We start from the raw sequence: 26,988 nt of genomic DNA, 5'->3' as shown, positions 1-26,988 counted from the left end.
TCTCGTGTGTTCAAAATCCACCTGAAACTGGGGGTTCACTTGCTCTTTAAGTTAAGACACCTTTATGAATCATGGGCAATTTAAAGAAGAAATATGTCAAAGCAGGAATAACATTAATTGTCTTAGTGACTGAACATACAGAATGTGTTTTGAGTCACGTGATCGACTCCTGCAATCATCAAATTTGAAGTTGATCGGTCCATCAGTGATGTAGTGCTAGAGGCTTATATGGGCCTATAATGATTGGTATCTGATCAATCTGTGCATCCTTTATTATTACCCCCATTTACCTGTTATCTTTGTGGCATTCTTGGCCTCCTGGGGAACTCCCACTCCATATTCATTTTCTCCAGTTACTCTGAAATAATAGAATGCTCCTTCCTGCAGGTCTTCTATCTTGTGAGCCAAGGCATGGCAGCTACTGGTCACAGATACCCAGGCCTTCTTGCTGGCCTCCCGCTTCTCAACATGGTAGGCCTTCACGATATCACCACCGTCATTCTCTGGAGCTTCCCAGATGAGGCTAGCAGAGTCCCGGGTCACCGCTGTTACCTTCACATTGACCGGAGGTCCAGGAGAGTCCAGCACTTTGACCACCATAGGCATAGTTGGTGTTCCCAGGGGAGATTCAAGGGTGACAGAGTACTCTCCAGAGTCATTTCGGCTTGAGTTCTCAATGGTTAGGGAAGTACTGGATTCTGTTGATTCAATGGTTCCCCTAATCTTGAGATCGACTCCCTCCTTGGCCCATACAACAGATGGTACTGGTTTTCCCTTGAATGGTACATTCAGGGTAAATGCAATGCCGTGCTTGACGACAAGCAGCTTTCGCATATCAAGGTCATCATCAAATGAAGGCTCTGCACTTCTGTCCATTGCAAAGGCTGGATCTGAATATATGCTCCTAACACTTATGCCAACCTTATTTATAGCCAGAACACAGAACTCGTATTCAGTTTCTTCTTTCAGCCCTGGGATGGTGAACTCAAGACTTTTGGTGAGAGGAATGGCTTCAATCCATCTTGCCAGCTCCTCTGGCGTTTCAGGGTCTTCTTCCTCATCCTCATAGTATTCCTCCTCCTCCTCCTCAGGCTGTGGTCTGTGAATGAACTCTCTGTATTCTACTCTGTATCCAACGACAGGTGCACCACCGTCAGCGGTTGGTGGTTTCCAGACAATGGTCACAGTGTTCTTAGTAGAGTTCACCATCTTGGGCTTGGTGGGGCGACAAGGAACAACCAGAGCATCTACTGCTCTTTGTGAAGCAGACGCAGGACTTGGCGGACTCAAGCCAGCAGCATTCTCTGCATAAACTCTGAAATCATACTCCAAGCCCTTGCGCAATTTTCTTGCCACTGTGGTGCACTCGACCACTGGTTCCCTGTTCACACGGATCCAGCGGGTGCTAGTCTTCTCAAGTCGCTCAACAACGTAACCACTGATGGGGCTTCCACCGTCAGTGACTGGCTTGGACCAAGTTAGAGTCATTGAATCTCCAGTTACTTCGGTGACCTCAACACTGAAAGGAGCCAAGGGGACAGTGAATGGATCTGTTATCTTGACTGTATCACATTGAAGGGCTTCACCCAGCCCATGTTTATTGACTGCCAAGACCCTGAAGATGTATTCATTGCCCTTGAGCAATCCCGTGACTTGAAGGTATGTTTTTACGAGATCTCCTTTAACGAGTGTCCAGGCCAAGCGGCTGGTTTCCCGCTTCTCCACGACGTAGTGAGTGATCTCTGCACCGCCAGCCTCCTGAGGAGGTCCCCATGACAGATTACACTTCTCAGCGGTCAAACCGGTGGTCTGCAGAGGACCTGCACACGGCCCTGGCTTATCAAGAATCACACATTTCACTGGCATTGTGACAGTTCCAGCAATGTTCTGCAGAGTCAGGGTATACTGGCCAGAGTCTCTTCGAATGCAATCCTTAATGATGACAGAGGTGCTTGTTTCTGTGGAAATAATCTGGATACGGGCTCTCAGTTCAATCTCCTTACCGTCCTTGGTCCAGGACACAACAGGAGCAGGACGTCCAGCAAGATCAGCATTAATCTTCAAAGTCTCTCCTGATTTCACAACAACTGTGTCTCTGAATTTCACATCCATCATGATGCGTGGTGGATCAACATCGTCTTTAACGGTGATGGAGCCAGTATTGTCTGACGGCTCACTAAATAATCCAGCTGCATTCTTGGCAATGACACGGAAGTCATACTGGCTGTTTTCTGTGAGGCCTGTCACGTCATAGTAGGTCTCTGGCACATTGGTGAAGTTGCATCTGGTCCAGCGACCTTGAGGAAGGTCTCTGGATTCAATAGTGTACCCAGACACCTTGGCTCCACCGTCATACTCTGGCTTAGTCCAAGTCAGGGAAACAGATTTTCTGGTAACTGCAGTGACGACAGGCGTGCCTGGAGGATCACATGGGTCTCTAGCTGCTACACCTTCACATGCCTTACTAGATTTACCGATTCCAGCGATGTTCTCAGCATACACTTTGTACTCATATATCATCCCCTCCTCGATGCCGGAGACCTTGTACTCTGTGTCTTTGATCATGCCTCTGTTGATCTTGTTCCAGAGGATGCTAGTGCGCTCCTTGCTTTCCAGGTGGTAGCCCAGAACCGTGCTACCTCCATCATTGACAGGCTCATTCCACGTCACCAGCATGAAGGCCTTGGTGGCTAGCTTTACGATGGGAGTAGAAGGAGGACCAGGTTGTTTGGAGTCATACTGAGCAGTGATTCCAGGAGAATCCAGATACGTACTCTTTCCGTAACGGTTGACTGCATAGATGCGGAACTGGTACTCTGCTCTGTGTGTCAGACGACCAGCCTTAAAAGCATTTCTAGCAACATTGCTTGCTACCAGCTGCCATTCTTGTGAGTTTGTGTCCCTTTTCTCTACAATGTAGCTGCTGATAGAGCAGCCACCATCATAATCTGGTGGAGACCAGGATACCGTGATGCTGTCTGAAGTAACAGCATCCACCTTGAAAGCTTTGGGTGGTCCTGGCTTATCAAGAACTATTATTCCAATGTCTGCACTGACTGTGCCACCAGTGTTGGCCAATGTGATCTCATATTTGCCAACATGTTCTCTTCCTGCTTCCTTGATGAGGATCTTGGATGCAGTCACACTATTTAGGATAGTTACTGATGATGTTTGCTTCAAAGGTAGTGCATCCTTTTTCCAGGAAACAACAGGCTTAGGCCTTCCTCTTACTGGGACCTCAACAGTCAGATCCTCTCCGGCTTTCACAGTGTATGTGTTGAACAACAGATTAACAGATGGTTCAATAGCAACATCTTTGGCAGTCACAGGAAGTCCTAGTTCCTTTGGCTCGCTTTTTCCTTTCTCGTTAATAGCAACAACTCTAAATGAATATATTTCATTAGGAGTAAGATTAGGAATAGTGGCTTCCGGTACTTTTACTGTGCATGCCGTGCCCCACTTATCAACAGATTTAGGCTTAAACTCAACATTGTAGCACATAATTTTGCTTCCTCCATCATGGGCAGGCTTCTCCCAAGCAAGTGACACGCTGGTCTTTGTGACATCAGTGAGGGTGATTTTGTTTGGAGGCAATGGCACCTCAGAAACCTTAACTTCTTTAGTTTCAACCATCTGTCCCTGGCCATACTCATTAACAGCGCAGACACGGAAGTAGAAAATGCCTCCCTCTGGCAACTCTTCAATCTTGAAGGAGTTGGCTGTGCAGTTGCTTGTCACAGTGGTGTAGGCTTTTCTGACAGACTCCCTCTTCTCCAAGATGTAGTTTGTGATTTTAGAGCCACCATCGGTAAGTGGGGTATCCCAGGAAAGAGTCACTGAATTCTTTTTAAGCTCCTTGATGATGAACATCTGTGGAGCACTAGGTGTGTCAAGAATTCTGACGGCAACAAGGGCAGATTTAGTTCCACTATCATTCTCCAAGGTTAGAGAATATTTACCACTGTCAAAGCGATTAACATTGTCAATAACAAGCATAGTGTATGAGCTGGTTGCCTCAATGATAGCACGGTCAGTCAGACTGCCGTCCACTTTCTCCCATTTGACAGCAGGTTCTGGTCTTCCTCTGATTGTGACAAACAGACGTAAGGTTCCACCAGCGCGGACAGACACCACCTTTCTGAGGTCAGCATGTAGTTCGATTTCTGGAGCCTCCACTTTCTCTGTTGTGACAACGGAGCCACTGACATTAGCAGCCTCTCCCACTCCCTCAGAGTTGATAGCGCAAACACGGAACTGGAATTCTCCACCTTCTTTTAGATCTTTTACAGTGAGTTTAGTTGCCTGGATTCCAGCAGGCGGAGTGCACATACTCCATTCCTTTTCAACTGCTGTTTCCACTGCTGGGGCCACTTCGGCCTCATCCTCCTCAGGCTCTGGTGTGTACTCCCTCATCTCCACAATGTAACCCTTGATGTAAGCTCCACCATCAGACTGTGGTTTGCCCCAGGAAAGAGACACGGTTGACTTGGTGAAGTCTGTCACCTTAGGGTGGTGGGGAGCTCCAGGTGGCGTGGTGGCATCGCATGCCCTGTACAACAGCGAGAGCTCACTCAGTTCTCCCATCCCTGCCTCGTTCTCGGCTGCAACGCGGAACTCGTAGAAGTGATCAGTCATAAGTCCTGTCACTTGGAAGTGTGTTTCGGTGAGCTTCTGCCTGTTGCATTTGGTCCACCTTACTCCATCCTTGTCACGCTTCTCAAGGTGATAGCAATCAATGTCAATACCACCAGTGTGCTCTGGTGCGGTCCAGGAGAGAACTATGGAGTCCTTTGTGATCTGACTTCCTTCAGGACCTCCAGGAGCACTCGGGGGGGTGTATGGGTTACGGGCAACAACAGGTTCTGTCTCTAAGTAATCACCAACACCATATTTGTTCACTGCCCTGATTCTGAAAAGGTATTCATTTCCAGCCATCAAGTTAACCATTTTATAGTAGAGCGCCTTAATGCTTGGGGCAGCCACTGTCCAAGACAGCCTGCTCGTCTCTCTCTTCTCTAGGATGTAATGTGTGATGTTTGCTCCACCATCTAGAGCCGGCTCTGACCAGGAAAGGATACACCGGTCAGACATGACTCCAGAAACTTTGATGGGTCCAACTGGGGGGCCGGGTTTATCTAGAACCTTTACAGTAATGGGGAAGGTCTTCACACCACCCACGTTTTGTAGGCTGAGGTCATAGTTCCCACTATCGAGCTTGGTAACATCTTTAATCAGCATTGCAGCATGTTTCTGTGTGTTCTTAACTTCAACGCGGAGCACTTTGTCCATCACCTTGCCCTCCTTCAGCCACTGGGCTTCAGGGGGTGGCTTGCCATGTATATCTGCATCAAGTAGAAGATTCTCTCCAGCATGGATAACAATGACATCCTTGTATTTTGGATCCATAGAGGCCCTTGGTGGTTCAATCTCATCAGTAGCAGTGATAGGTCCAGAGCTGTCTGAGGGGTCGCTAAACACACCAGATGCATTTTTGGCAATGACTCTGAACTCATACTTTTCATTTTCTGTGAGTCCAGTGGTAGTGTATTCAGTCTCAATTACATTGGTGTAGTTAGCTCTGATCCAACGTGCCTCAGCGAGAGATAGTTCCTTCATCTCCACAATGTATCCATTTATTTTACTCCCACCATCATATTGTGGCTTGGTCCACTGGATCTTAATGACGTTCTTGGAGATCTTTACAGCCTCAGGGGTGCCAGGAGGATCACAAGGGTCACGGGCCACAAAGGAGTCTGACACTTTGCTACATCTGCCAACACCCACAATGTTCTCAGCACTGACCCTGAATTCATATCCAATACCTTCTTCCAGGTTACTGATCTTAAATTCAGTATCATTGATGAGGGTCTTGTTGAGTTTGTTCCATAGAATGCTGCTTCTCTCCTTACTTTCCAGATGGTAGCCGGTAACTGAACTACCACCATCATTAACTGGCACATTCCATTCAATGATCATCATCTCCTTTGTTGCAGACTTCACATATGGAGTTCCTGGAGGCCCAGGGACTTTGTAAGGATACTGGATGACGATGGCCTTAGATTCAAGAGACATGCCCTTTCCATATCTGTTTTCAGCAAAGATTCTGAACTGGTATTCAGCCCCAGTCTTTAATTTGGTGATCTTAACAGCAGTTCTGGCGAGCTGGGTAGTGACTGTCTGCCAGGTAGTTGTCGTGGTGTCCCTCTTTTCAACTATGTAGTTCTTGATCTGGCATCCACCAGTGTACTCCGGAGCATCCCAGGACAGGTGGACAAAGGTGTTACTCACTTCAATAACTTTAATTGGACCAGTTGGTCGACCAGGTTTGTCTAGTATGATGATGCCAACCGACTCAGTGAATATTCCAGCTGTGTTAACTGCTGTGATGGAATATTTCCCATAGTCCTCCTTGCAAGCCTCAGTGATGTGAATTCCAGTTGTTGTCATAGTGTTAACCAAATTTACTCTAGAAGTAACATTCAGAGATTGGCCCTCCTTGGTCCAGGTGACTCTAGGTTTGGGTCTGCCGAGCACTGGGAAATCGATCCTTAGATCCTTACCAGACAATACACTGTAAGTGCTGAATTGCATCTTAACACTGGGTTCAATAGTCATGTCACTGGCGATTACAGGTGCAGCAAGTGGCTGAGGCTCACTCTTTCCCTTCTCATTGTGAGCAACAATACGGAACAAATACTCTGTCCCAGAAGTAAGACCTGTGACTGTGCCCTCGCAGGTCTTTGTGCTGGTTGCGACGCCCCACTTGTCTGTACCCTTGGGCTGCATCTCAATCAGGTAGCCAGCAATCCTGCTTCCACCATCATGTTCAGGTTTCTCCCAGGCCAGGGATGCACTGACCTTTGTGACATCAGTGAGGAATACTTTTCCAACAGGCTGTGGGACTTCAGAAGCCTTGATGGCTGTCTTGGTTTCAATAGCCTGACCAACGCCATACAAATTCTCCGCCATTACTCTGAAATAGTACAAAGCACCCTCAATGAGGTTTTCAACCTTGAATGTTGTCTTGGAGCATTTTGTGGACACGTTGGCATATGCTTTCCTAGTTGATTCACGTTTGTCAATGACATAGTTTTTGATTTTAGAGCCTCCATCAATGAGTGGTGCTTCCCAGAAAAGGGTTACAGAGTCTTTCTTGATTTCTTTTACTTGAAGCTTCAGAGGGGCACCAGGTGCATCCAGGACTTTAACAGACACATGCTCGGACGCAGTACCACTGCTGTTAGTCAGGGAAAGGATGTATCTTCCTGTGTCGCTTCTGTCACATGAGTCAATAGACAGCTGGGTGTAATTGAGGGCCTTCTCAACAACAGCCTTCTCTGTCAGTTCAACCTCATCTTTAGTCCACTGGATTTCAGGTGTTGGCCTTCCCTTGAAGGGGATGCTGATCCGAACAGACCCACCTGCCTTCAAAGTGATTCCTTTCCTAAGCTCAGAGTCTAAGAGTATCTCTGGTGGGTCTACCCTCTCTTCTGGCTTAGCTGTTCCTGAGATAGCTGTTGGTTCTCCCACTCCAAGCTTGTTCAAAGCACACACTTGGATCTTGTATTCTTGTCCCTCAGTGAGTTTGGAGATTTCATATTTGTTGACACGTAGGCCAGTAGGTGGGGTCACCATGGTCCACTGCTCCTCCTCAACCTTACAGACCTCTACCACGTATCCCTGGATGGCAGTGCCTCCATCACTCAAAGGCTTACCCCACGAAACTGTGAGGGAGCTCTTGGTGGAGTCAATCAAATTCACATACACTGGTGCACCGGGCTTGTACTTCGGATAACATGCCTTGTAGCTGGAGGTTGGCATGCTTGGTACGCCCAACCCAGCCACGTTCTCAGCAGCTACTCTGAACTCATACTGATGGTCAGTGGTGAGACCGGTTACTCTGAAGGAGAGGTCAGTCACCTTCTGTCTGTTGCATCTCATCCATCGGATTCCAGTCCTGTCCTTCTTTTCAATGATGTAGTTAGTGACCTCACTTCCACCGTCACTCTCGGGAGCAGACCAGGTGATTGTCATTCCATCGTGGGCAATTTGAGACACATCCTCGACATGCGGAGAACCAGGTGGAACATAAGGGGTTTTCATCACAACGGCTGCAGACTCCAGTGAATCACTGACTCCATAACTGTTGCCAGCCATGACACGGAACATGTATTCATTGCCTTCCAGTAACTTAGAGACCTTGAAGTAGGTGGTTTCACAGCTGTTGGTGACAACAGTCCAAGCAAGGCGGCTAGTCTCTCTCCTCTCAATGATGTAGCGATTAATCGTACTTCCTCCATCATGTAGAGGGGCCCGCCATGCCAATGTGCATCGGTCTTCAGCCACTCCAGTTACACAGAGAGGTCCTTCGCATGGGCTTGGTCTGTCGAGGACCACAACATTGAACTGAACATTCTCAGTGCCAGCAAGATTCGTCAATTGAAGAGTGTATAGACCGCCGTCAACCCTGACAGAATCCTTGATAGTTATCATAGCATGGTTGTCAGAGTTTTTGATCTCCAACCTCAGTGTATTCTCAACTGGCTTTTCGTCCTTAATCCACTGGATTGAGGGAAGTGGCTTCCCATGGACATCAGCATCCATCTTGAATGTTTCTCCTGCATTAATGATGATTGTCTTAGTAAATGCAGGGTCAATAGAGTATTTAGGTGCCTCCAACTCATTACTTGCAATTATTGGTCCGCTGTTGTAAGATGGCTTGCTGATAGTGCCTACTGCATTCTTAGCAATGACTCTAAAGTCGTATTGTGCATTTTCAGTCAGGCCACTAATAGTGAATTTAGTTTCAATGACGTTGGTGAAATTAGCCCTTATCCAACGGCCTTCTGGCAGGTCCCGTTTCTCCACAGTGTAACCAGTAATGCTGCTACCTCCGTCATACTCAGGTTTGGTCCACTGGATTACAATGGTGTCTTTGGTCACATGGACGGCCTCTGGGGTGCCAGGAGGATCACAGGGATCACGTGCAACACAGCCTTCTGAGATCTTGCTGCACCTGCCGATGCCCACGATGTTCTCTGCAGACACCCTGTATTCATATTCAATAGCTTCCTCTAAGGGATGACTCTTGAATGACGTGTCATGAATCAGAGTCTTGTTGATCTTTACCCACATGATGCTATTTCTTTCTTTTCTTTCAAGATGGTAGCCAAGTACAGGGCTGCCTCCATCGGAGACAGGCTCGTGCCACTCAACCACCTGGAAGTCCTTGGAGAGAGAGCCAATTGACGGAGTACCTGGAGGGCCTGGTTCCTTGTATGGATATTGGGCAAAGACAGCATGAGAGTCAAGACCATAACTCTTGCCATAGCGGTTCTGAGCAATGATCTTGAACTGATATTCAGCTCCTGTCTTCAGCCTTGGTACTTTGATTGTGGTTCTGGCATAGTTGATGCTAACATTCTCCCATGTTGTTGAAGTAGTGTCTCTCTTTTGGACAATGTAGTTGGAGATTTGGGAGCCACCATTATGCTTTGGAGGGTCCCAGGAAATAGTAATACTTTGTGTTGTGACTTCATCAAATCTCACAGGGCCAGATGGGGGGCCGGGCTTATCAAGAACAATAATTTCTACGGTTGTGTCCTTCTTTCCTGTAGAGTTAGCAGCGTTGATGCTGTACATTCCACCATCATCTCCTACTGCCTCCTTGATGCTCAGAGTTGTTTGTTTTAATGTGTTGATTATGTTGACTCTGGTGGTGAACTTGAGAGGGCCACCATCCTTAGACCAATTCACAATTGGTTTTGGACGGCCAAAGATGGGAATGTCTACACTTAAGTCTTTCCCTACTTTGACACTGTAGCTGCTGAACACCGGCCTTATATCGGGCTCATACACCAAGTCCTTGGCTGCTATTGGGCTGGCCAGAACCTTGGGATCGCTCTTCCCCTTGTCATTCATAGCTGTAATTCTAAATAGATACTCTTCTCCTTGGTTAAGATTGCTAACAGTTGCTTCCATTGTCTTAAATGTGTTAACACCAGACCATTTATCCTGACCCTTCACTTGCATCTCAAGTAAGTATTGTAGGACTCTGCTGCCACCATCATACTCAGGTTTCTCCCAGGCCAGAGCGATGCTGGTTTTTGTTTGGTCTGTGACTATCAGGTTCTTAGGAGCCTGAGGGACTTCAGATACTTTGAGAGGATCAACAGTTGCTGCTGGCAATCCTACACCATGTGCATTCTCAGCAAGGACTCTGAAATAGTAACTGCAGCCCTCCTGCAGTGGCTCAATCTTCCAAGAGAGTTCATGACAGTTTGTTATCACGGCAGCGTATGTTTTGCGGGTACTCTCCCTCTTCTCAAGAATGTAGTTTTTGATCTTGGCTCCACCATCCAGAAGAGGCGAATCCCATGCCAGTGTTACTGATCGGTTTGTAATTTCTTTGACTTTCAAATTGACAGGAGGACTTGGCGTATCAAGAACACGGACAACAACAAATGCAGATTTTGTTCCGCTAGTGTTTTCTGCTGTCACTGTGTATTTGCCACTGTCATACCTGTTCATTTTGTCAATAACAAGGGATGTGTAACTGCTTGTCACCTCGACCTGAGCAGTCTCCTTGAGTGCAGCTTCATCTTTGTTCCATGTGATAGTGGGCGTGGGCCGTCCCCTGATGGGGATGAACAGGCGGAGGGAAGCCCCGGCCTTGATACTTACAATCTTCCTGAGCTCTGGATCTATATCTAGGTCAGGTTCTTCAATCTTGTCCTCAGCAATAATGGCCCCAGACACATCGGCATGCTCCCCAACACCAACTTTATTGATGGCACAGACTCTTAACTTGTAGGCTTGATTTTCTTTCAGGTTTTCCACTTCAAACTTGGTATTTTTTATGCCAGTTGCTGGTGTGCACATGGTCCATAACTCAGCAGCTTTTTCTGTAGACAATTCATCTTCAACTGCAATCTCAGGTGGAACCTCTGGTGTCTCTGTTGTAGTGCAGCACTCAACAATGTATCCCTGAATCTCACAGCCACCATCATCCATAGGTTTGGCCCACGAGAGGAACACGGATGATTTGGTGGTGTCAGTAACCTTAGGGTGATGTGGCGGGCCAGGCCTGAAGATAGGATCCAGAGCTTTGTAGAAGACAGTTGGTGAGCTTGGCTCACCAACACCAATTGCATTCTCAGCTAAAACTCTGAATTCATAACTGTGTCTCTCCATTAGTCTGGTGATCTTGTATGTCAAGTCTGTGACCATCTTTCTGTTGCATCTGGTCCACCTGACCCCCTCCTTGTCATGTTTCTCAATGATGTATCCAGTGATAGGACTGCCTCCGTCTTCAGAGGGGGCTTCCCAAGTGAGCACCATTGAATCTTTCATAATTTCTGAAATTTCCAGGCTCTTGGGTGATGTGGGAGGAACATATAGGTCTTTAATCATCACAGCACTAGACTCAAGAACTGCCCCAACTCCAAACTGATTGACAGCACGTACTCTGAAGATGTATTCATTTCCTTCAAGAAGCTTTTTAACCTTAAGGCAAGTATTCTCCACCTTCTGATCAACAACCGTCCAGACCAGCCTGCTTGTCTCTCTCCTCTCCACAATGTAGTGGGATATTTTGCTGCTTCCATCTTGTAGTGGTGCTTTCCAGGAAAGGCAGCATGAGTCTTTTGTTATTCCTGTGACCAGCAGGCTCTGAAGCTGTCCTGGTTTATCCAGGATGACCACATCCACCGTGACGGCCTTCTCCCCTCCTGGATTCCTCAACAGCAGTATGTATTGGCCCCCATCCTCAATATTTGCTTCCTTCACATTCATGCAGGCTTGTGTGGCTGTGTTCTTGATCTCCCTGTGAATCGTATTTCCAAGCTCCTGCTCTCCCTTCATCCAGTGTATAGAAGGCTCTGGTTTGCCATGAACATCTGCATCAATCTTGAAGGTATCTCCAGCACTGACCACGAGTGTCTGTGAGTATCCTGGGTCTATGCTGATGCTAGGAGGCTCAATCTCATCCTTGGCAGTGATAGGGCCTGTGCTGTAGCTGGCCATGCTGAACACCCCGGCAGCGTTTCTAGCAATTACACGGAACTCATACTGCTGGTTCTCCACGAGGCCTGTTGCAACATATTCTGTCTCGATGACGTTTGTGAAATTAGCCTTAAGCCAGCGGCCCTCTGGCAGGTCCTTCTTCTCCACTACATAACCTGTAATTTTTGCACCACCATCGTACTCTGGCTTCGACCAAACAATAGACACAGACTCATTTGTGATACGAGTTGCCTCTGGGGTGCCGGGAGGATCACAAGGATCTCTAGCAATGACTCCCTCAGACAATTTGCTCACTTTGCCTATTCCAACAATGTTCTCAGCGTAAACACGGTACTCATATTCCATTCCTGCCTCTAGACCAGTGGTCTTGAAGGTTTGGTCAGCTATAATAGATTTGTTAAGTTTGACCCACATGATGCTATTTCTTTCTTTGCGTTCAAGATGGTATCCCAGGATAGTACTTCCACCATCATTCACAGGCTCATTCCAGATTACGACCATGCTGTCCTTGGTTGAGGAAGAAATGGAAGGTGTTCCTGGAGATCCGGGGAGCTTGTACGGGTACTGGGCCACAACACACTCTGAGACCAGAACTGGTCCCTTTCCATATCTGTTCTCTGCTGTGATCCTAAACTGATACTCAGAACCTGTCTTCAATCGGCTGGCCTTGATCTTAGTCCTTGCTAGGTTAGGTGATACAACCATCCAATTGGTTGTTGATGTGTCTCTCTTTTCCACAATGTAGTGTTTGATTGTACATCCACCATTGTATTCTGGTGGATTCCAGGAGATGGTTACAGAGTCTGCTGTCACATCCTCGACCTTAAGTGGACCACCTGGCTGACCTGGTTTGTCAAGAACAACAATACCAATGTCTACAGTTGTCTCTCCAGCTGTGTTACTGAGAGTAATGAGGTAATGGCCAACATCATCTCTAGCAGCCTCCTTAATGGTGAGGTTCAGTATTTTATCGGTGGCAGCAAAATTAACTCTGCTTGTTCTCTTCAGAGGCAGTCCGTCTTTCAACCAGGACACGGCTGCTTTAGGACGGGCAACATACGGTATTTCCACTGTTAGGTCTTCACCTGCCAGCACACTGAATGTGTTGAACAAGAGCTTGGCCACCGGAGCAATAACAAGATCCTTGACGATCACAGGCACGCCGATTTGACGTGGGTCACTGGTTCCCTTCTCATTTCTAGCTGATACCCGGAACATGTATTCCTCCCCTGCATTTAGTCCGCTGATGGTGGCCTCGGTGTCTTTGACTATCACAGATGGGCTCCACTTATCAGCCCCTTTAGGCTGGATCTCAACAACATAACAACCAACCCTGCTGCCTCCATCATGCTCTGGCTTCTCCCAGGACAGAGTGACACTGGTCTTGGTCACATCCTTCAGAGTGATTTTGCCTGGAGGCTGTGGTTTCTCTGATACTTTGACTGACTCTCCTGTTTCAATGGGTAACCCAATGCCATATTCATTCTCAGCCAAAACTCTGAAGTAGTAGTTGCATCCTTCGACTAGTGGGTCAACTGTGAAGGTGGTGTGATGGCAGTTGGCTTTGACTGTGGCATAGGCTTTTCTTGTGGATTCTCGTTTTTCAACAATGTAGTTCTTAATCTTCACTCCTCCGTCATTTACTGGAGGATCCCAGATGAGTGAGACAGATTCCTTCGTTACACCATTGATTTTAAGGTTTTGTGGTGCACTTGGTGTATCAAGCACTTTCACTTGGACTTGGACTGTTTTGGATCCAGAGCCATTCTCAACTGTGAGGTTGTATTTTCCACTGTCAAATCGGTTGACATTTTCAATTACAAGTAAAGTGTAGGATGTTGTGCTCTCAATAGTGGCCCTCTCAACCGGTTCACCGTCTTCTTTGGTCCACTTGGCCTCAGGTGCTGGTCGACCTCTTATGGGAACAAAGAGTCTCAGTGAACAGCACGCTCTGAGGTTCACCACCTTGCGGAGCTCAGCGTCCAAGTCCAGCTCAGGTGGGAGGAGCCTATCCTCAGCCTTTACATTGTCTGGGATTGAAGCTGCCTCTCCGATGCCCTCACTATTCAAAGCAGAGATGTTAATCTTGTATTCCTGGTTTTCCTTCAGATTGATAATGGTGAAGGAGGTGGCCAGAAGTCCTTCTGTTGGAGTAACAATGGTCCATTCCTCATCTTCCTCCTTCTCTGATGGTTCACAGGTTTCCACAATGTAGCCAGTGATGTCAGAGCCACCATCATAAACAGGCTTGTTCCAAGCAACAGTGATGGAGGACTTAGTGGTGTCAAGAGTTCTGGGATTACATGGGGGCCCAGGCTGGTCCAGGGTATCAGTAGCCTTATAAAACGGACTGGCCACACTTGGAGCACTCAATCCAGCAGCATTCTCAGCAATGATTCTGAACTCATATTCATGTCCTACGACAAGGCCTGTTGCTTTGAACTGCAGTTCTTTGACCTTCTTCTTGTTGCATTTGACCCACCGCAGCCCAATTTTATCCTTTCTCTCAATGTTGTAGTTGGTAACGGTGCTACCTCCATCGCTCTGAGGAGCCTTCCACATAATAAACATTGCATCTCTGGTGATAGCGGTGACCTCAGGGTTCTGCGGTGCGTCTGGTGATATGTATGGGTTGTCAGCCAGAGTGGGCTCTGAATCAAGGGCCTCTCCAACTCCATATTTATTGACTGCCATCACTCTGAAGATGTATTCATTTCCTTTGAGCAGTTTGGTGACCATAAACTGTGTGAACTGAAGGTCGGACACCACATTGGTCCATACCAGTCTGGTTGATTCACGTTTCTCAATGACGTAAGCTTCGATCTTGGCTCCCCCATCATCGGCTGGTGGAGTCCAGGTCAGGATGCAGTTGTCAGCTGTCACATCAGAAACCACAAGTGGTCCCCCTGGTGGCCCAGGTCGGTCCAGAACTTTGACATTGAAAATGTGTTTAGCAAATCCTCCAACATTAGTGGCAGTCAAAACAAATTCACCTCCATCTGCTCGGACAGAATCTTTGTTGACCAAGGTGGTTGTAAGGTCAGTAAACTTAATATCCAGTTTCATTGTGTTCTCAATCTCTTTCCCATTCTTGGTCCAAGCCATAGATGGAATTGGTTGACCTGCAATGTCGGCTTCAAGCTTGAAATTCTCCCCTGCTTTCAAAAGAACAACATCCTTGAAGATTGCATCAACCATGATACGTGGTTCAACAATGTCATCTTTGCAAGTGATTGGATCTGATGGGTCAGAAGGAAGGCTCACTGAACCAGCAGAGTTTCTCGCAAAAACACGGAACTCGTAGGCTGCATCCTGAGTCAGTCCACTCACCATGAAGGTCGTCTCAATGATGTTGGTGAAGTTAGCTCTGATCCAGCGACCGGCAGGCAGGTCTCTTTTCTCCACAGTGTAGCCGGTGATCTTGAAGCCACCATCATATTCAGGCTTGGTCCACTGAATGGTGATGACATTCTTGTTGACGTAAAGAGGCTCAGGCTGGCCCGGTGGGTCCACAGGATCCAGGGCAAACATGGCTTCTGATGCCTTGCTGGGCTTACCGACTCCAGCCATGTTCTCAGCGAAGACACGGAACTCATAGGCCACCCCAGCTTCAAGGTTAGTTGTTTTGAAGAGATTGCCCTTCACCATAGTCTTGCTAACCCTCTGCCACATGATGCTGCTCCTCTCTTTCCTCTCTACGTAATATCCAATGATCTCGTTTCCACCATCGGACACAGGCTCGTTCCAGCCAACTGTCATTGTTTCTTTAGTGAAAGCAACAACCATAGGCGTGCCAGGTGGCCCGGGAACCTTGAAACGATAAGCAGCCACAACACTTTCTGATGTGATGGGAGCTCCGACACCATATCTGTTCTTGGCTTTCACTCTGAACTGATATTCTGATCCAGTGGTGAGACGAACAGCCTTGAATATGGTGCGGATGACAGAGGAAGACAGTTCACCCCATGTCTGAGAATTAGTGTTCCTGATTTCAACCACATAGTTGTTGATGGGAACTCCGCCGTCGTTGTCTGGAGTGTCCCAGGCAAAGACACAGTAGGTCCGGGTTATCTCAACTATTTTAACTGGTCCCTTTGGAGGCCCAGGGACATCATGTACTTTAACAACGATGTTGTCAGACACAGAGCCCATAATGTTCTTTCCGATCATGGTGTATGTGCCACTATCAGCCCTAATGCATTCATTAATGGTCAGAATAGCTGTAGCAGCAGTTGATTCCACGTTTGTTCTCTGAGTGACTTTAAAAGCTCCACCATCCTTCAGCCAGGAGACCGTCGGTCTGGGACGTCCCATGACTGGAACCTCAACCTTGATGTTGTCTCCTGCCTTGGCAATGACGGTCTTCTGGCACACACCACGCAGGTCAAACTCAGGCAGGGTAGTGGAGTCTTTGATGGCAATAGCCTTGCTCTCACGGGGAGCACTTCTGCCAGAATGATTGACAGCCATGACACGGAAGATGTACTCTTCATTTTCATTGAGGTTCTTCACGGTGAAATCCAAAGTCTTCACTGTGTTCACATGGGACCATTGATCGGTTCCCTTCTTCTGAGCCTCAAGTACGTATCCAGTGACTTTGCTTCCACCATCGTGTCTGGGTTTCGTCCAGGTCAGACTGACTGAGGTTTTAGTGATGTCAGTAGGAATAATGCTCTCTGGAGGAGTTGGGGCCTGGGATGCCCGGATTGGATCAGTAGTTTCAACCGAATCACCAATACCGTACTCGTTCTCTGCACGCACTCTGAAGTAGTACTCACATCCCTCTCCCAGATCTTCAATCTTAACTGAGGTGGTCGGGCATTTTGTGACACAAGTAGCATAGGCCTTGCGTGTTGACTCTCTCTTCTCAACAATGTAGTTGGTGATTTTGGCTCCACCGTCAATAAGAGGCATCTCCCACTGAATAGTGATGCTCTCTTTATCAATCTTGATTGGCTTGAGATTTATCGGAGGTCCAGGGGAGTCCAGAACTCTGACATTGATATCAGCGGTCTTGGTTCCAACTTCGTTCTCCAGGTTGAGCTCATATTTTCCGGCATCAATCCTGGTGCTGTCGGGGATAAGCAGCATGGTGAACGACTCCGTGCTGTCGATGACTGCACGCGGTACAGGACCTCCCTCCTTTGTCCAGGTGACTGAGGGGGCAGGGCGTCCTTTGATTGGCACAAACAGGCGAATGGAGCAGCCGGCCCTGACCACTAGGGTTCTCCTCAGCTCAATGTCCAGCTCCAGGCCAGGCTCTGCTGCACGCTCCACAATCTCCACCAACTCCTGAGTCGCTGCAGCTTCTCCCACTCCCTCTGCATTCACTGCACTAATTCTGAAGTGGTATTTAACTCCCACTTCCAGTCCGGCAACAACAAACTCTGTAATTCTGAGTGGCGATGAGGGGTTGTCCTTTACCCAATCGTCTGTGCTTTCCTTCTTGTGCTCAATAATGTATCCAGTGACCTCCATACCTCCGTCGGTAAGGGGTTTGCCCCAGTTTAGAGTGGCAGTGGTCTTGGTTGTGTCTGTGACTCTTGGGTTGACTGGAGGTCCAGGTACATCTGAAAAACACAGATATAGTTGTTATGGAAACTTGGGATATATTGGTATAAAAAGTACCCATATATGAGATATATTATATTCAACTGGACCATAGAGCAGAAGCCTTTACTTACAGGCAACAACTTTAGTGATGACGGGCATCGATGGTTCACTGGGTTCTCCATAGCCGGCTTTATTCTCAGCGCTAACACGGAACTCGTACTCCATTCCCTTGGTCAGACCCTTCACCTCGTAGCTCAGCTCAGCCACAGACCACTGGGAGGCTCGGACCCAGCGCACCATATTCTTCTCCTTCTTCTCAACACAGTAGCCTGTGATATCACTTCCTCCATCATCTGCTGGCCTCCTCCATGTCACTGTGACCGACTGTCCTTGAATGTTTCCTACCTCTGGTTTAGCTGGTGGGCCGGGGGGACCTGCACACAGAAACGACACGTTATCGTAACTATCATGACACAAATTAAATATACATTAATTAGCTTTCACATCAATGTTTTTACGAATAAACAGAATAGGATGTACCATATTTATCGACCATCTTGACTGCTTCTGAAAGCGAGGCTTCGCTGGCGCCGTACTGGTTGACTGCAGACACTCTGAAGATGTACTCGTTGCCCTGGATGAGCTTGCGGGCAACAAAGTGGCAGTCGATGACCTGCTCCTTTAGGATGGTCCAGAGCAGGCGACTGGTCTCCCGCTTCTCCAAGGTATAGTACTTGATGGGGGAGCCTCCATCCTCAGTGGGAGCTGTCCAGGTCAGGGTGATCTTCTCAGAGGAGACGCCGCTGGCTTCAATAGGCCCGGGCACACTGGGTACATCAAGGACCTTTACACTAACACTCTCCTCCTTCACACCGAACGGGTTACTGGCAGCGATGATGTACTCTCCGGAGTCCTTCCTGCTGGCATACTTGATGGACAGGGTGGAGGAGGTGGGGGTCGTTTCTATCTGGACAATGTCGGATGGCTTGAAGTTCTTTCCACCCTGAGACCAGCATGAGGTGGGAGCAGGTTTTCCCATGATGCTCGTGGCTGTTATGATGATGGTTTCTCCTGCCCGAACCGTCAGGCCTTCCTTCACCTGGGACTCGATGATGATGGTTGGTGCCTCTGATGACAAAAACACAGAAAAAAAGAATCAGAAAATAGAAAACCAGTGTTCTCCCCATTTGCATGCACCGCTGCACAGGTGTCACTACCATCAGCCTTGTAGAAAAGAAACACAAAAATATTGCCAAACTGGAATCACTTAAACCTTCATCACTTAAACCTCACACACATCAGCGCTGTGCATATGCACATAAACAACGTGCAGGCACAAATCCACACTGTTTACGTGCACACCTCGACTCGCTGCTGGAACACATCTTAAGGGAACACTGCAATCTAATAGCTGAAAGGATTTGTACATATAATGCTATAACGGACAGATCCATTGCATTGGATTATTTAGCTGCTTCTATTCAAAGTGACGTATAATTGTAAGCTTATTAGTGCAGAGCCTGAATATTTTAATATTAGGACTTTTATCCGTTAGCTATTTTTTTAATCTCAATTCAGGATTTGAAAGCTTAGTTTTGTTTAATTTCTGTTTTATCCGAACGGAGAGGTGATGGTTCCACTACTTAGGTGTTGCCAAAATAGTATGGCTTTAGACGGTTAACAATAATTAACTTACGCTATTTCAAAGTTTAGACGAGGCCAAAAGATACCAAAACGTTCTACCCACTAGTAGAGAAGGTGTCGGTCATAGAACAAACATGAAGGGTTCAGGCTGCAATGATTTTTCCTTTAATGGCCATTTGTCATCCATAATAGCGCCTGTGTGATTTATACTCGGGTTAATAGCGCTATTTCTGCAACTTCAAATAATCCAAACTTTAATCAACATCACAAAATGCACCTATTTGCTTTGTGATAATTGGGAGCTGTGCCGTGTTCCATTACTTGTACTTCCATGAGTATACTTAAAGGAATAGTATATATCCGTATACTCATAGGCGTCGATTACGCCGGGGACACGTCCCCACCAGTTTTCGTAAAGACTCATTTTGTCCCCACCAGAAAAAATAAATAAAAATAAAAATAAATTGAATGCAGTTTTTTAAAAATGAATGTTAATAGCGTGAGACAGATGCGAACCAATCCATCTGGATACGGCACACAGCCGTCAACAATTTGCAACAATTATAACATTTGGATGAGTAGTTCTAGAATGGGGGAGGGGTGGGTGGTACGGTGGGCGGCTCCTTCTCTGTGTAATCCGAACCTGACAGCTTCCTGCGCACTTCCATGGACACTTCCTGCGCACTTCCATTTATTCATGATGATGACAATCTGTACAAACTCCTTTGTCGTAGTTTGACCGAGGGCAGCGAACGATTTATCTTGATAGATTCTAAGTTCTATCATTGACGTTGAAGCTATAGCCAACATTAGCTTCACTAAGTTCTGATTGACTTAGTTCCTCTCCCTGATCAAATGTAACCAAAGACAGAAGATTGATAACTTAATTGATTTAGCTCTGTCTTATTTATTTATTTTAAAATGCAGTGTTTTCTCCCTTTAGGAACTTGTTTCTGCCAACTCACCTCTTCATTGCCATCTACCAGTTCCTGCCTTTCATTAAGCTCTGATGCACTTGGTTCCTGTTCCTTATAAATAAATAAAAATGTGTTAACTCAATTGATTATGCCCTCTATTTTATGAGATTTATGTGGTGTGCAAACAAAAGTCTTGGAACCTTTATTGTAATGATATGACCACTATGACGGTATGTTGGTTGTGGTATATGTTATCAATATTGTAATTGGTTTTTGACAAAATATAGGTTTGGAGTGTGCGGTTGCCTGGTACCATGGTTGTTACTTGGTACAAATAATATGGATGATTTACGACCATCTAGTGGGGAGTCTGAAAAACGAAACGTCATTGAAGTGAAAATAAAATGAATCATTCGTACTGTTGTAAATTCAAAATTAATTTAAATAGGAAAGCTAAACGTTAAAGCACATAGGGCAAAACACTCCAGTAGCACCAGGCATGCTAGCCAACAATGTGTCGCGCTGGTAGAGGCTAGCTAGCTAAAAAAAACTCAATAATTACAATATATTTTTCGAATAAATATTAATTTAGCTGAGCTCATAAGACACTAGCACACTTACTGTGCATGTCAGCTTCAATTGCTTGGCTTTAAAAAAAAGCTCTGATGTCCTGTCCATTTTGCTGTATAATTAACTAGGTAGGATCAGAGAATGTCGGGCTCTGGTTGTATCGCTATCTCGCCTTTTTTCAGTCGTGACTAGATGTCCCCTCTGCGGCACCGTAGTGGATTATTTTTGTATGAGGTGCCAGCCTGACTTGGACAATGAATGAGATATTAATACTAATACTTTATGGCTGGTATGCAATGATGAGGCATCAGACAGTCAATTCATTTTAGCCTGAATACATAGGTAAAAAGCACCAGACCGCTAGTACCATGGATGGACAGTGTCAGAGCGAAAACCTGTTGAACTAAACGGATGTGGTTAGGCAGCAGGCACGCAGGCTACACAGCGGGATACATCTGCAGACCACTGGCACATTAATAAAGGTAAGATGCAATATTTATTGCTTAAGATTTGCTGGTACTTTGGCGAGATCTTTTGTGTTTTTTGCCCTCAGGTGGTCAGCTGTTTTAACTTGAAATAGTACTACTATCCATAGCCTCCAAGTAGCCTAACTTAAATTATCCAGTGTTAGCGTTCTTACGGTGTTGGGTATAGCCTGGTGGAGATTGCGATAGTGTAGTCGGTGGAGTCAGTCTCTTGTTGACTCAAAGTGACTTTTGGTCATTTGCTTTGCTTGAATTATGGAATAATTGTGTGTGTGTGTGGGGGGGGGGGGGGGAGTGCATGGGTTTTGGTCAGAATGCCATGTAGATTGGATGGATGTGTGTTGTGAATTGAGAACAGCCAGCTCATGATGTGATATAAAGCGTTCAGCTATAATTATTTTTAGCTTTTTCGATCTTGACATTTGTAGTGCTGTGTGTATACGTTTGCCCCTTCTGAACTTAAACACGTAGGTAATAAGCCCCTCTTTGTTTATTTTGGTATAGCTCATGTCATGTCACGTCAACATTGAGTGCATCATGGAGCAGAACATTGTGGGTCATTCATGTCCAATGCAACACTTTCTTCATAAAACGTGTCAGACATAATTTTTTTGTAAAAATCGTATTAATTAGTAAGCTACACAGGTATCCCGTCTTCAGAACCTTTCATGACCTGTGCTAAAGAAAAATAAGGTGCATCCCCAGCAATTGCGTCTCTGTCCCCACCACATTTCAAACCAAACTGACACCAATGCGTATACTATCCGTACTATCTGTACTCACTGAGTACGTTAATTTTTAAGATGTGAGTGCTGTTCCAAATCGAGTACTCCGTGGTGCACTAACCGGAAATTACGATCACGACTGCCGCCGCGGCTCCTCCCCCGCAATAAACATCCCGCTTTGAACGGTGAACTCTTTACGCCTAGCAGCTATAAAAACTATAAAACTACAAAATGACTCTATTAATGCAGGCTATGTGGAAAATGCGCCGACTTTGGCTCAGCCTGGCTCCGCCTCTTCCGCTACGTAGCTAAGATGGCTGCCGTTGAGTACGGAAAGTGTCCTTCGATCCACACTTCATGATTAGCCCGTTTTGAGTACGACATCCGGGTCCTTGAAGTATACTTATTTTCGCCGGATCTGAATTGGAACGTACTACGTACTCAAAATTTGGCTAGTAAGTACGGATAGTACGGGTATTGGAACACGGCACAGGTGTACTAATCAAGTAGCCTGGTCCCACCAGACTCTGGTACTTCATTTAATTTGTACAGGGAGTCTGGACCTACTCAATTGGCAAACGTTAATTCACTTGAAGGCGGGTGTCTGTTGAAGTTTAAAACTACCGTATTTTCCGGACTATAAGTCGCGTTTTTTTTGTAGTTTGGCTTGCCCTGCGACTTATATTTCGAAGCGACTTGTATGCCAAAATTGTGCGTACATAATCTTCGGCCGCAAGATGGCACCGTCATTCATTAGGCCTACAACTGAACGCTGCAAGCCTACTGCACCACCGAATAAATTATATTCTCGTCGTCATCGTCCTCAATGTCCTCCGGTTCAACCAAAGCTACCCCAGCCTTAGCTGCAATGTTGTGCAACATAGCTGTCACACATATCACAGCGCATGACTTGGCCGGCGAAAACTGGAGCCCTCCGCTGGACTTGTGAAGGCATCTAAAGCGCAACTTCCACCTCCCGATCGTGCGCTCAGGTTTAGGACCGCGGCGCATACGCGTCCGGTGGAATCCCGGTGTCACTGAATTCGGTATACTCTCAGAACTACGAGTGGGACCGACACACCTATATTGCTATTGCAATTTTATTCAGTCTCTCCAGACTAAACGTTCTTGTTTAAATGTTTAAAAATAAATGCGACTTATACACCGATGCGACCTATATATGTTTTTTTCCTCGTCATGGAGCATTTTTTGACTGATGCGACTAATACTCGGGAGCGACGTATAGTCCGGAAAATACGGTACACTAGAAAAAAAAATAAAAAAAGATTAGTTGATAACAATGCGATTCGGCCGGAGCAGTCTCCGCCAGCTCTTCTTGAGGCTTGAAAATATATATGTATCTTTAATTTTCTTTTGAATATTTTACTAACATTCGGAAAAGTGAACCATAAATAGAAGTTTAAAATGCAGGGGCTGGCCCTGGTCTTCTCTGATGTACGGAAGGGCAGATAAAAGTGTTCTTGAGGTGACACGTGGGGTCTCACCATATTCGTCTGCACAGACGATGGTGTCCGTCTGCTCAGAGGGGGGGCTCAGGGCTCCGGCTGAGTTCTTGGCTCTGATCCTGAACTCGTACTTGCATCCCTCCTGCAGCTCCTTCACGGTGAAGGCCGGCTCCACCACGTTGACATTGTTGGCCTTCACCCAGATCTTGGAGGGCAGGTCCCTCCTCTCCACAATGTAGCCGGTGAGCCGGTGGCCGCCGTCGGACTGGGGCTCGGTCCACTGAAGGGTCACAGAGCTCCGGGTGATGCTGATGACGTCCGGAATACCAGGGGCATCTAACAACACCACACACGTCATTAGACATCTCATTTAGCATGACAACACCCTCTACGTGTTCTCACTACAGGTGTTAGCAATAAGGTTTACTATCTCATTGTTTTACAACCTGTGATTCTGCAAGTGGAATGTGGGATTTTTTAAACAGGTACATTTTCAGTAATAGTAAATAGTGTTCAGTAAATATGGTATTATGAGTGCCTTCCGTCATATGTTTGCCATTACAATTAATTCCATTGATGTTTTGGGCAAATTTGTTAAATAAACATAATGGAGTATAAGTAACTTTGATTACTAAACTTTTCAATCTTTCTCACTGGCAATGGCCTTCTTTCAGTAATAATTCTAAAAATAATAAAAGGGGGCATTGGTACTCTGCTCAGCGAATGCCTGGGTGTCAATTTGTTTACCGTTTGCGTATGAGATGGTCCACGAAAGGTCTTGAACTGAGTGGTGCACCTAAAGTCAAGTCAACCTAAAGGTTGGAACCACAGAGAATCTAACTCACCAATGGGATCCAGGGCAACATAGGGGTCTGTAGGAAGGCTTGGTCTGCCGATGCCAGCCAGGTTGATGGCCATGACTCTGAACTCGTACTCCATTCCTTCAGTCAGACCGGTCACCTTGTGGTCCTTCATCCTGATGGCCGCCTGGCTGGCTCTCCTCCACAGCATGCTGTTCCTCTCCTTGGACTCCACATGGTAGCCTGAGGAACAGATGAGGCTGCTGTCATCTGTACCCCTTTACACTTTGCACTCAAAACATATGAGAAAACCCTATTGTTTGAATGGCTGTATCTCAGTGTGGTTGAGTGTTTTAATGACTATCTCAGCGTGGATGAGTGTTTAATGACTATCTCAGCATGGATGATGTACCAGTTATGGGAGAGCCACCAGTTTTGCGGGGGTCAGACCACGCCAGGTAGGCTGAGTCGTGGCGCATGCTCATCATTTGAGGTGGAGCAGGCGCGTCAGGAACATCTGAGGGAGGAACGACAGAACCATGAGCCATCCCCCTGCACTGAAGCTGAAAAAGACCACCTGGCCATGGTGGCGGGAACTTACTGAATGGATGCTTGGCAACCAAAGGCTCAGACTTGAGTCCTTCTCCCACGCCATACTTGTTTTCTGCACAAACTCTGAAGATGTACTCGGTGCCTTCATGAAGACCGGTGACCCTCATGGAGTTGGTGTCCACGAAGGAGGACACCGTCACCCACATGTTGGTGATGGAGTCTCTCTTCTCCAGGATGTAGTTGGTGATCTCAGACCCTCCATCATCCTTGGGAGTACCCCACCTTAGTGTGGCGCCATCAGCAGTCACATCCTTGAACTTCACTGGCTGGATCGGGATACCTGGTTTACCCACGACCCTGAAATATGATCACATACATCAGTACAGTAGTGAAGCTATTGGTAGTGTATGGACGGTATTGGGTCTTAACACATCTCTCTAACGGATGCTTTACCAACGAGGAGAGGAAAGTCCCATGCTGACCTGATGAAAATGGTGGACTCCCTTGTCCCAGCGCTGTTCCTCAGGGTGATGGTGTACTTAGAAGCATCAGATCTCTGGCAGTCCCTGATCAGCAAGGTGGTGTTTACGGCTGTGAACTCCACAGACACTCTGCCTGTGTCTGTCAGGTCCTCATCATCACCCTTCTTCCAGGACACCTTAGGAGTTGGTTTGCCGATGATAGGGATCTTCAGACGCACGTTGCTACCCTCCTTAGCGATGTAGCACATGTTGGGGAGCTCACGCAAGTCACATGTAGGATGAACTGAAGGATGAATACATGGAAATATTTGAACTTTGAAGCATCTCTCTATATTCCAAACACATCAAGTCTAATTAAATGTAATCAATGAACAGAGAAACACAGAAAAAGAACGGTGAATATAACGTACTGATCTGGTCCTTGGCGATCACGGCCAGCTCTTTGGCGGGACTATCTCCAGAGTCGTTGACTGCCATCACCCGGTAGTTGTACTCGTGGCCCACAATCAGGTCCTTGGCACTGTACTGCATGTTCTTGGACCTCATGAGCTCCTTGTACTTTTCATCTCCATTCAAAACCTCCAGGACGTAGCAGATAATGCGGCTGCCTCCGTCTGAGAGAGGCTTCTTCCAGCTCAGAGTGCAGGAGTCCTTGGTAACAAGCAGCGTCTTGAAATCCATCACAGGACCAGGCTCCTCTGTAAAAACACATCTCTTCAGTTAGATTACATATTCCACAGCATGTCACTAACACAAGCTCCTCTGAAAGATCACATCTCTTCAGTTACATGTCCTACTAAAGAAATGATCAACTAGAGTTGACCTAAGAAATGCTGGCTAGGACACCCACCTGAAGCTCTGACGCCATCTATAGTCTCACAGGCCTCTCCGATGCCCAGCTCGTTGACGGCAGAGACCCTGAAGCAGAAGGATCTACCGGCCTCCAGATCGGGAACCTTGAAGGAAGTCTTAGCACAGTTGTTGGAGACGATGGACCAGGCTTTTCTTTCAGCATCCCGCTTTTCAACGATGTAGTGTTTGATGTCGTAGCCTCCAGTGATCAAAGGAGCGTCCCAGAGGATGGAGGCGCTGTCCTTGGAGTGTTCCTTCACCATCAGGTTAACGGGTGGCCCTGGAGTGTCTGGAGGCACAACAACACAACGTTAACACCCAGGAGATATACATAACACAATACTAAACCTTCTACACATAGATAGATAGATATAAAAGTGGGTTGATTGGAAGTAGAGTTTAGATTCTCTGCCCGAACCCGACCCTGACCCGACCCGGCCCGTGGGCCGGGACGAGATTTCCCGTCCCTATCCTCGGGCCGGGCCCTGACCAAGCATTTAATTATTATTATTTTTTAGCATTAGGCCTACTTTATTAGCCTAATTGGGTGGGGAGAAGCTATGCCATAATCAGAAATATTACATATATTTTTAGCAAAGTAGGCCTAAGTAACAGATAGATCGCATGATCTATCTGCATGCTGTGCTGTATTGTGTGGGCTACTAGAGATGCGCGGTTTAGCTGTAATGACATCCGCAGTCCGCACCCGCTGCTTAATATCAATAATCCACCCCCCATCCACCTGATGCAACATTTTTTTCACACCCACACCTGCCCGAACATCATTCATTATAGTGGGTTACCCAATGTCCCGGTTTTGCAGGGACAGCCCCGATTAATTTGTTCCGAGTCCCGACAAAAGCCTGTCGGGACACTATAATGTCCCGGTTTCCACCAACCACTATGAAATGTCCCCTG

The 26,988-nt window shown here is 46.7% G+C and overlaps 1 protein-coding gene across 1 annotated transcript in view; it reads right to left on the bottom strand.

The window, feature by feature from the left end:
- Nucleotides 1-26,988, bottom strand: part of ttn.1 (titin, tandem duplicate 1) — a 253,662-nt gene that overhangs the window by 31,336 nt on the left and 195,338 nt on the right. Inside the window, exons 177-186 of the mRNA XM_056612257.1 lie at nucleotides 26,069-26,359; nucleotides 25,629-25,916; nucleotides 25,219-25,501; nucleotides 24,786-25,093; nucleotides 24,597-24,701; nucleotides 24,230-24,427; nucleotides 23,424-23,720; nucleotides 18,118-18,705; nucleotides 17,709-18,011; nucleotides 291-17,594 (exon numbers count right to left, since the gene is read on the bottom strand). Of these exons, the coding sequence (XP_056468232.1) occupies nucleotides 291-17,594; nucleotides 17,709-18,011; nucleotides 18,118-18,705; nucleotides 23,424-23,720; nucleotides 24,230-24,427; nucleotides 24,597-24,701; nucleotides 24,786-25,093; nucleotides 25,219-25,501; nucleotides 25,629-25,916; nucleotides 26,069-26,359 (19,965 nt within the window). The remainder of the gene's footprint in view (nucleotides 1-290; nucleotides 17,595-17,708; nucleotides 18,012-18,117; nucleotides 18,706-23,423; nucleotides 23,721-24,229; nucleotides 24,428-24,596; nucleotides 24,702-24,785; nucleotides 25,094-25,218; nucleotides 25,502-25,628; nucleotides 25,917-26,068; nucleotides 26,360-26,988) is intronic.

The sequence above is a fragment of the Gadus chalcogrammus genome, chromosome 16 (assembly GCF_026213295.1).
Source record: "Gadus chalcogrammus isolate NIFS_2021 chromosome 16, NIFS_Gcha_1.0, whole genome shotgun sequence".
NCBI classification, from domain to species: Eukaryota; Metazoa; Chordata; class Actinopteri; order Gadiformes; family Gadidae; genus Gadus; species Gadus chalcogrammus.
The sequence above is the reverse complement of the archived record's forward strand: the minus strand, read 5'-3'. Positions and strand labels throughout refer to the sequence as shown.